The 9,976-nt window shown below is 32.4% G+C and overlaps 1 protein-coding gene across 1 annotated transcript; it reads left to right on the top strand.

The window, feature by feature from the left end:
- Positions 1–466: 466 nt before the first annotated feature.
- Positions 467–6,135, top strand: LOC111394959 (UDP-glycosyltransferase 85A8-like). Its single transcript, XM_023020997.1, has 3 exons — positions 467–988; positions 4,049–4,357; positions 5,301–6,135. Exons 1-3 carry the CDS (start codon positions 481–483, stop codon positions 5,927–5,929), a joined length of 1,446 nt encoding a protein of 481 aa, XP_022876765.1. The 5' UTR covers positions 467–480; the 3' UTR covers positions 5,930–6,135.
- The last annotated feature ends 3,841 nt before the right edge of the window (positions 6,136–9,976 follow it).

Genomic DNA, 9,976 nt, shown 5'->3' with positions numbered 1-9,976 from the left:
CATATTCAATACAAAATACAATAATTTAGATCATAATTCATTCGAAAGGTAACTAAATATCATCGTTTTAACGCTTTGAATAAGTGTATAAAATACACTTATTAGGTAGCTAGTTTAATCTAATAATTATGATCTTCGACAATAAAATGGGCAATATGTTAAGCTTGCACGTCGTACAATACCTCGATTTAGAATTTTATTAATAGCGCAAACCGTTTCTAGTATTTTTCATCTTTATTATTTCTTTACTTCTTTTAGACACATGTTCCTACACATATTGTCATGTTGTTACATATCTCCAATCGAGGGACGGGTACTTCCCTTTAGTTTGTCTTAGAAAATGGAATTAAAAATTAGATTTACGTTTTATTAAGCTATAATTTCTTTTAAAATAAGAAGATATTGCATTTAAAAGCAAGAGAAAAGCAATTTAAGCATACCATACAGACTATAATTTCTTCATTACCCCATCAGAAGAACATGAGCATTTTCTTTGAAGCTGAGAAGCCACATGCAGTGTGCCTTCCATTTCCAGCACAAGGTCACATAAACCCGATGCTCAAACTAGCCATACTTCTTCACCACAGAGGCTTTTACATAACCTTCGTCAACACCGAATACAACCACCGCCGCCTGCAAAAATCTGGAGCTGCCCGAAGTAACTCGCCGGACTTCCACTTCGAGACAATCCCTGATGGTCTCCCGCAGGCAGATTCTGATACAACCCAACACATCCCATCTCTCTGTGATTCCCTTAAGGAAAATGGTTTAGCGCCGTTTCGCCAACTTCTGGTGAAGCTTAATTCTTCACCTGAAGGCATCCCGCCGGTGACCTGTATAGTTTCCGATGCTATATTGTCATTTGCCGTTGTGGCTGCTGCTGAAATTGGTGTCCCATGTGCGTGTTTCCGTACAACAAATGCTTGCTGCTTCTTGTGCAATAAATACTTGCGGAAACTTATTGAGAAAGGAATCATACCTCTCAAAGGTATGTTCTTCTTGAATTATTCCCAGGACATTTTTTTTTTAATTAAATTATGATTTCAATATGAGTGCACAGTAAGATTTTAGGTGTTCTGTGTAATATTTTAAAATGGTACCTCATTTATGTAATTAAGAAATATACGAAAATAAATATATATTTTAATAATATTATTTCATTAAAAAATATGACTTTTAAATATTTGATTTTTATTTTTCTATATCGTGAATGAAAAAAGTACAAGTAAAGTTCAAAAACACCTTCTGAACTTCCATGAAAAATTCACATGTTATCAACGAATAATCATCAAAGCCACTAACCTCTTCGTGCAATTTCATATACGCAAACATTGAAATTAAAAACAATAACTACCGCTTACAAACCATGAAATGCAACAAATGATGCAAAATATTTCTTCTCACATTTCTAGAAGCAAGCTCACTAAACTTTCGTAATTAATATGTTCTAAAGAATTTTGTTCAATGGATGTCAAAGCTAGCTCATTCAATCGTTCTCGTATTATGGTCAAACTGCAAATAAGATTGTAATAACTTGAATTTTGAAAAACTTCTTTCAACAGATTCAACAATAACTTGAATTGTTAATAGTATTCTATAAATAGTAAATATATTTAAAAAACAATTCAGTCTTTTCAAATAAATCAATATATCAAAAGCTATTTTGTTTAAAATAGTAGTATGAGGCTATGAGCATTTGGGATTGGGATGGTAAAATAGTTAGTTTAATTTTTTTTTCCCGAAAGCAATATAGTTTAAAATTAGAAAAAATAAATATTTTTTCAATAATATATTAAATTAAAAAATATTAAAGTAATATAATTTTTTTTTTATTCTTGTTTAATAAATATTATGTCATTTAACTTAACATAATAATAAGAATTTAAAATTTAATTTTAATTTTACATATATATACCTTATGTGATCGCTCAACTTTTGCACTCTCAAGGCTGCCTCTGCAGCATGTGCATGCCAATTTCGTTCTTTTTTTAAAGACATAAAAGCATTCTCATGAGACTTTTTAAAAATAAAATGATTTCTATTAAAGTTAATCTTTAAAATTATGTTTCAAGAGACTCTTCAAATTAAAATTTTAAAATAATCAAATATGCTCTCTATAATTAAATGCATTCAAAGTATTCTAATTTTTAATGCTACAAAGAAAATGGAAGGAAATAATGTAATAATTTGAAGGAAAGCTAATAAAAATAAAAGACGGGAAAAAATAATAAATATATATTGAAAGTAACAAAATTAAACGTTAAAGATAAACAGACAGTTGGAGTATATAAAAAAATCTCTCTAAGATGATCTCTAAATTATAAAATACTTTTTAAAAATATAGTCTCTAGGAGGTACTCTGACATGTGTAAAATAAATGGTATCGAGACACATAGCCATAAACGTAAGGGTTGGTCTCCCCAACCTTTACTCAGGGTGGTTAGAATCGCACGCAACTTTAAATGTTCATAGTTGTTGGATTTTATGCGCAATAATAAAGAGATGAAAGAGAGAAATCAACAGAAGTATTTACGTGGTTCGAAAGTGTGTCTATGTTCACGAGAGCAAAGCATAGATAATTTTATTCAGTGTGAAAAATAGGGTTACAACATTATTATTTATACTAACTTAGCCCAAACTCATTTAAGACTTTAAGGCCTGTACAAGAAAATCTCCTTATACCATACCACAAGAGCATTGCCCCTGTACCCCCAATCCATTCAACGTCCCCAGCAGCCATACAGTGAATTAAGCCCGCTCAAGGCCGATGCCATCACTCTGCTCTATTCCATTCGATGCGCTACGCTCCACTCCGGCATCAACCAATTTGATCCAGAAAACCTATGTTCCAATCTATATGAGTCACATACACAACAATAGTTATAGGACAAAATCATCAAACAATATTTAGCTTCAGATCAACCAAAAGTCACATGCAAATTTAACACCTAAGTGATGATTTTTGTCACTTAAGGATTCAAATTTATATATTCAAAATCGGTTGGGGACTACAAATCTCTAGAATCTCAGAACAACACTGTGAAAGGTTAGAGAGTCGAGCCATAAGAAGAATATATTTTTGTCAACTTTTAAGTAAATCCAAGACTATTGACACAATAAGGAGAAGACCATGTACATTCATCATAAGAATACATATAAAGGCCTAAAAATGTCCCTTCTAAAAATTCAAGTGAACTTTGATTGTTCTTGTTCATGTCATCAAAATATGTATTGCCCTGATGGATGCTTACGGAAATTGAAGCAATTGGAGAAATTAGATAGTGTTTTGCGAATGTTGGGGCAAAATTGTAGTATAGTGGACTATAAAAGCTTGCGATAATATGATAAAAGCTTATGCTACAATTGGCACAAATCTAAAATTATTACAAGGTGTAAGGTGAGACTACGATACAAGATTCATGGACAAATATACGTCAACACCGGGAGAATGATGAAAATAGATGGTACTTTTAAAATTATGTAATTTTAAAAGTAATTTTAGAATTAAGGTTCTGCATAAACAATCTTGTAATCCTATTTTAAAAATTATTATTGTTAGTTTTTTTTCCCCCTTTTTTTTTGACATCTTAAAGTGGATGCAGGCATATTGTCAAACCACTTAAATTATGTATGTTGATCTTATTATTTTCTTCTTTTTCGATTTATTATTCATGTTTTCACAACAAAGAAGATTCTCGAATGTGGAACAAAGATCCAATTAATGAATAGAAAGAACTGAGAACAATGCTACAAATGCAAGGGAGTTTCACATAATTTTTTCACAGATGTCAAGTGTCAACATTGCATTGGTCTGTTTTTCACCGTTTTTTTTTTTTTTTTTGTCATCGTCAAATCCAATAATGCCACCCCTCTAGGCATACCCTAGGAAAAAATGCTAGGAATTAATGCCTTCCTAACAACAATAAGAAAACTCTAAAAAAGTGCTCATATTCTAATCACGAGAACAAAAAATATCAGCGATTTTTTTCTATTTCTCTATCCCTATCCCATAAATACAGTGTTTAAGAACGTTTTATCAACTATGCAGATTCATCTTACTTAACAAATGGATACTTGGACACTACTGTAGATTGTATTCCCAGCCTGAACAATATAAGACTCAGAGACTTCCCAGTAGTTATTCGGACAACGGATATAAATGATCCAATGCTAAATTTCTCAATGGGAGAGACTGAAAGAATCTCAAAAGCATCTGCCATCATTTTCAATACCTTCGATGCATTGGAGTCTGAGATTCTGAATGCTCTCTCGCCCCTCTGTCCTCCAGTTTACGGCATTGGTCCCGTCCACATGCTTGTCAATCGACTTCAAGAGAACGGTCTGAAATTCATGGGAGGTAATTTGCACTATTCATCTACCAGTCTAAATTGTCAGAGAGAGAGCAAAACATTTTTCTTTTTCTTTTTCTTTTTCTTTTTTTTTTTTCAAATTTTATTCAACGCACGTATTTATGTGCAAGTTGGATCTATTACCTTTCAGTTAAGATTTAACAAGTGTTTTAAAAGTCGTAATATGTGGCGATGAATGGAAGCCAAGCTATGAACTTGGCGACGAGACATAGACATAAAAAAGCATAAAAAAACATTTTTTTAATATTATTTTAATTTTTAATGAATCGAAAAATCATTTAAAATAATTAAAAATAATATTTGTCAAACATTTTAAACAAATTTATAGGAAATTTATATATTTTCCCAAAGTTTTCAACAAAAGGTAAATTCCAAATATAAATATTAAATAGTAAATAAATAAAAAAATTTGGTAGATTTTTTGCTCTAGACTTCAAACGATTATTTTGAATTATAACCAAAATCAATATTTAAGTTTTAACTTAGAAGAATTTAAAAAAAAAATAATAATAATAATAATTAAATTAAATTAAAATTTAAAAAAATAAAAAAAGATAATTATGCACACCTAGGTGTGCATAACTACACATAGCTACGCATTAGCGTTCAACGATAGCTATTGACCGCTAAATAAGACGCCAAATCAAGCTGTGCATCGTGCATTGGTGATGCTTAGGCACTGCCAATGCGTGTCTTTTAGAACAATGGGTTTAACAATAGTGCGTGTAAGTTATAGATGAGGTTATAAGTAGTTTTTTTGCACAAATTTTGTCTTTATAATTAAGAGTAGAACGAGGAATTAAATTTTTGGTTAAAGACCTGACTCTTGCATAATTTTCATAAATGTGTGACTTCAAAATTTGAATTCAATATAGCAATCTTACGGCCATATTGATCCATCCCTTGTAAAATCTTAAATTGTATCAACAGGTAACCTTTGGAAAGAAGAACTAGGGTGTATTGAGTGGCTTAACTCAAAGAAACCAAACTCAGTGGTGTACGTGAATTTTGGCAGCGTAACAGTCTTGACACCGGAACAACTCATTGAGTTTGCTTGGGGACTCGCGAATAGTAAGAAAAACTTTTTATGGGTAATCAGGCCAGACACCGTAGTTGGCAATTCTGCTAATTTGCCATCTGAGTTCGTCGAAGAAACTAAAGAGAGCGGCCTCATTGCAAGTTGGTGCCCACAAGAACAGGTGCTCAACCACCCGTCTATTGGAGTTTTCCTAACGCATTGTGGGTGGAACTCGACAATTGAAAGCATGTCTTATGGCGTGCCGATGATCTGTTGGCCATTCTTTGCTGATCAGTTTATTAATTGTCGGTTTGCATGCACAGAATGGGGTGTTGGCTTGGAAATTGATAATAATGTCAATAGAGTTGAAGTAGAGAAGATTGTGAGAGAATTGATTGATGGAGAAAAGGGTAAGAGCTTGAAGAATAAAGCAATTGAGTGGAAGAAAAAGGCAAAAGAGGCCACTGAAATTGATGGTTCATCTTACTTGAACTTTGATGACTTAGTGAAAAATGTATTGCTTTCCAAGAAGACCGCCTAGAAATTCCGAAACTATGGGCCTATACTAGCCTCATCTCATAGGAGAAGAGATGCTAAAGAAATAAGTTTAGGGTTCTAACTTCGGAGGTGGCAACACATTCTATTACGTACATATCCATACCTTCCTGGGGGGCTCGACTCCCTTCATTCAAATACTAGTTTTTAGCACGTACAATGCATATGTTCTATTTGTAACAAGGCATTTAGTACTGCTTCGAATATTTATTATACAGTATAAAGATGTTTGACACGTATTATTTATTTTGAATAAAACTATTTTTACAAAATTTGGTTGACAAAATGGTTTATTCACTCTCACAGGCATGCGGGTCCCCCTTGTATTAAAAAATTCGGCCATGTAGTCTCTACCATTCTATTATGAGAATATGTAAAACTTTTAGTACAAATGTGTTTGTACATGTAACACAATCCATTTATTTTTGGTCAAGTATTTAATAGTGTCATAGTGTACATTAATTATAGTAACCACAATTCTCTTTATAATATAAGCACAACAAAAATAAACTCCATAAACTAAAATAATGTAAAATAAAAGATAAAAAAATATATAGCTTTGAATACAATTACAATTGTTATATTAGGTTACAAAATAACTAGATATATTTCCATCAAGCTCCTATCCTTATTTTTCAGCATACAATTATATGTTGATCTTGTTCTGCAACAGTTTGGATCTCAATCCATTCGCATTATCTTTCCGTCAAGCTATAAGGATCTTGATTAACTTGGTGCCATGGCGGAAACACACGGCATAATAAATGATGAAAAAGAATCCCCTGAAATTAATTATTAGAAGTACAATTCTACTTTATCATAAAAAAATAGAGGACAAAGTAAATGGATCCAAACCCCATGAAAGTCGGCACAACGTGTATCAAAAATCAAGAGATTGACCTTCATTTTATGATCATCGTAATTGTCGATTGACGAAGTGTAGAGGGACTGTTTGTGTAGATGGCGTTCAGTTGATAATAACTGAAAACACAAAACGACTTTTTAGCGTTTTTAGTTATAAATGTCGAAAACGCTCAAGACGTAAAAAAGGACCGTTTTCGGAAAAAACTAAAAATCGTTTTGAAAATGGAAATAGAAAATGAAAATGAAAACCAACCGCACCCAATCTTTAAGCCTTTTACGCCACCTTTTTACCCCCTTTTTGTATTCTTTAATATTATGATAAAATTACTTCAGTTTTCTAATCTCAATATATATATATATATATATATATATATATATAAATCTTTTGATGTCTCTCCTAAAAGGCAATCTTTTGATTCTTTTCATTGAAATCCTTGTGAGCAAAAAAATGAATCAAAATGAAATCACCTCGTCAAATATGATTTAACACTAATGGACAAGCATTTAAAAAACTTAACTATTTTGGTATTTCCTCACCTTTTCTGTTCTCTATGAAGAAAAAAAACAAATTTTTTTTTTTAAAGTCAAAACTCAAAAAGGGAAAAAAGAAAAAAAAAATATTATTGTGCAAAACGTCCTTACCTTCATTTTTTGATATTTTCACCCATACCTTTCACCTTTCATTGTACAAAGTGTCATTTTCACCCATTTTTCAATAAATTGTCAATTTTACCCTCCTACTCAAATAAAACAAAAAGAAAAGAAAAAAATAAATAAATAACTAATTACAATCATAGTCCTAAATTTTTCAAAACATTATAGATAAGTCCCAAATTCTCCACTACTGCCACTTTTATAATCCCACCAAGCCGCCACCCATAAATCCACATAGCACACAACACCCATCAGACTCCACCACTAGCAACCTCGCCTCACCCTCCCCAACATCCATCTCCACAGTATTGGTCTCTAATCTATCCGAAACAACCACATTTACAACCCAAAAAAACCAAACTACCGTATACAACCTTTCACTGCAATCCCACTTTTGGTGCCACTCACGGTCGCGCACCTCCACCGATGGTTACCCCTCGCCTCGACAAACCTATACATGGCCTCACATCAATCAAAACTGCCTCAAATCATTTTGTTGTAATTCTAGAACCTTCGGCAATGGCGACGTCCATTGTGCCAAATTATTCTCCTTCAATTCATGCATCCCGCAACACTAAATCTTCAAATTGGCATCAATCGAACCATCAACAAACCCAAACAACAATGGGTATGAATCTAATTGAACAACCTATTCCCTCAACAATTTCGATTTCTGGTAAAAAACTCTCTACGGGTACGATGCACGATGTAAGCTATCTAACCAAAATTGATAGGTCCTAAGTGCTCCAATCTTTCAAATTCATGTATGAGAGAATGGTAGGGAAATGAGGTGAGGTTAGTGGTGGTGGAGTCCGGTGGGTATAGTGGCCGAAAGGTAGTGCTATCTGAATCTATAAGTGGTAGCTTGGTAGCTTGTGAAAGTGGTGGTGGTAGAGAATTTATAATTTCTTTGTAATTTTTTAAAAAAACTCAAGGATTATGGTTACAGTTGGTAATTTACCTTTTCTTTTTGTTTTATTTGAATATGAGGGTAAAATTGTCATTTTATTAAAAATTTGATAAAAAGGACATTTTGCTCAATGAAAGGTGAAAGGTATGGATGAAAATGTCAAAAAATAAGAGGTATGGACATTTTGTACAATAACATTGGAAAGTAAGGAACTTTTATGCTAATTACCCTTAACTAAGAAAAACGTCCAAAAAAAGCAAGAAAGAATCCAAACAACTAGTAAAAAAAAGGGTATATATCGTTGCAGAGTACCTGTGAAAAGGAAGAAAAAAAGCACGCAACCTAAATGCAATCCGCTCAACGACCGAGCAATCCAACAGAAAGAAATTTAATAACAACTCTAAAAGGAACTCTAGAATGAATTGAAGGAAAACTACATAGCATATATTTGAAAGCCTTGCATGAGATCCTCCTTTCCCTTACAAACTGAGGTACAATCAGAATCATAATAGCAAAAGAACTCCTACATAGCATAACCACAGTAAAGGGGATAGCTATGAACACAACTGATAAATTCGAACACATACATCCTTAAAAATATTATGAAACGTGCCAAGAGAAAACAAAATATGGATCATATACACCTTACAGGAGAAAAAATAATATACATGTACGCAGAGGAAAAAATATTAAAATACATTACATTCTTAAGAATAGATATCCCATTAAATATTTAAAAACTACTAAAAACTTAATATCCCTACTGAAAGAATCACTTCAGTAATATCGTAATAAAACTAAATCAAAAATGGAAACAGTAAAAGAATTAGACCATTTTCTTTGCTTTCATTCTTTTGTTTCCAGTTACAGTCAATTTTTCGTTCCATTTTCTTTGTTTTCATTCTTTAGTTTCTACTCACTATTGACAGTTTTGTTGACATCAGATTTTCTTGCACCGAATAAACTAGGCAAAATCACAAAGTGTTAAGGTAGATGTCCTTCTATCTCCTTGGAAATTCTCGAAATCGAAATTATCGAGCAAAGATGACTTTATACATTGTTATAGAATGTAAGTTGTATTAGACTATATTGATCCTACTAAAAAAGACAGTGACTTTATGCATTGTATCATTTTTACAGTCTAATCCTTTGCATAGTGTTGGAAATATGGAAGTGATGAAGAATAGATAAAAGAAATATAACAACAAGATGAAATGAAATCAGAAAATTGCCAAGAACAAATTCTAATGCTTGAACGCGGGATCGCTGTCCTCAAATGTTATTTGCCCCTTCTTCGGTGTTTTCGAGATGCTTAAAGGTATTTCGAAGAATGATTTGAAGGATTGTAATAAACTTTGTAAAGAATTTCACTAAAGCACAAGGTGTAGTTCTCCAAAACTTGAAGAACACGAAGGTACGAATGTAAACAGGGATTTGATTATTCTTAGAGCAAAGTATGAATTGCAAGATATTTTTCTAGCATCACTCCCTCAAATATGGCTCTCCTATATATAGCCATAGACCAGAAGTACGAAATGGTATCAAAAAATCAAGTGAAAAGTCACCAATTTCAAATTTTCAACGATCAAAAAAGCCAAAAAATAG

Source organism: Olea europaea, chromosome 5, assembly GCF_002742605.1.
Source record: "Olea europaea var. sylvestris chromosome 5, O_europaea_v1, whole genome shotgun sequence".
Taxonomy (NCBI): Eukaryota; Viridiplantae; Streptophyta; class Magnoliopsida; order Lamiales; family Oleaceae; genus Olea; species Olea europaea.
This window is presented reverse-complemented; position numbering and strand designations above follow the sequence as displayed.

Bases quoted from the DNA above. Each gene is read 5' to 3' on its own strand.
- LOC111394959 (XM_023020997.1), top strand. From the start codon at position 481: ATGAGCATTTTCTTTGAAGCTGAGAAGCCACATGCAGTGTGCCTTCCA. The intron at 989-4,048 runs GTATGTTCTTCT...TCAACTATGCAG, and splicing joins AGGAATCATACCTCTCAAAG to ATTCATCTTACTTAACAAAT. The intron at 4,358-5,300 runs GTAATTTGCACT...TTGTATCAACAG, and splicing joins CGGTCTGAAATTCATGGGAG to GTAACCTTTGGAAAGAAGAA.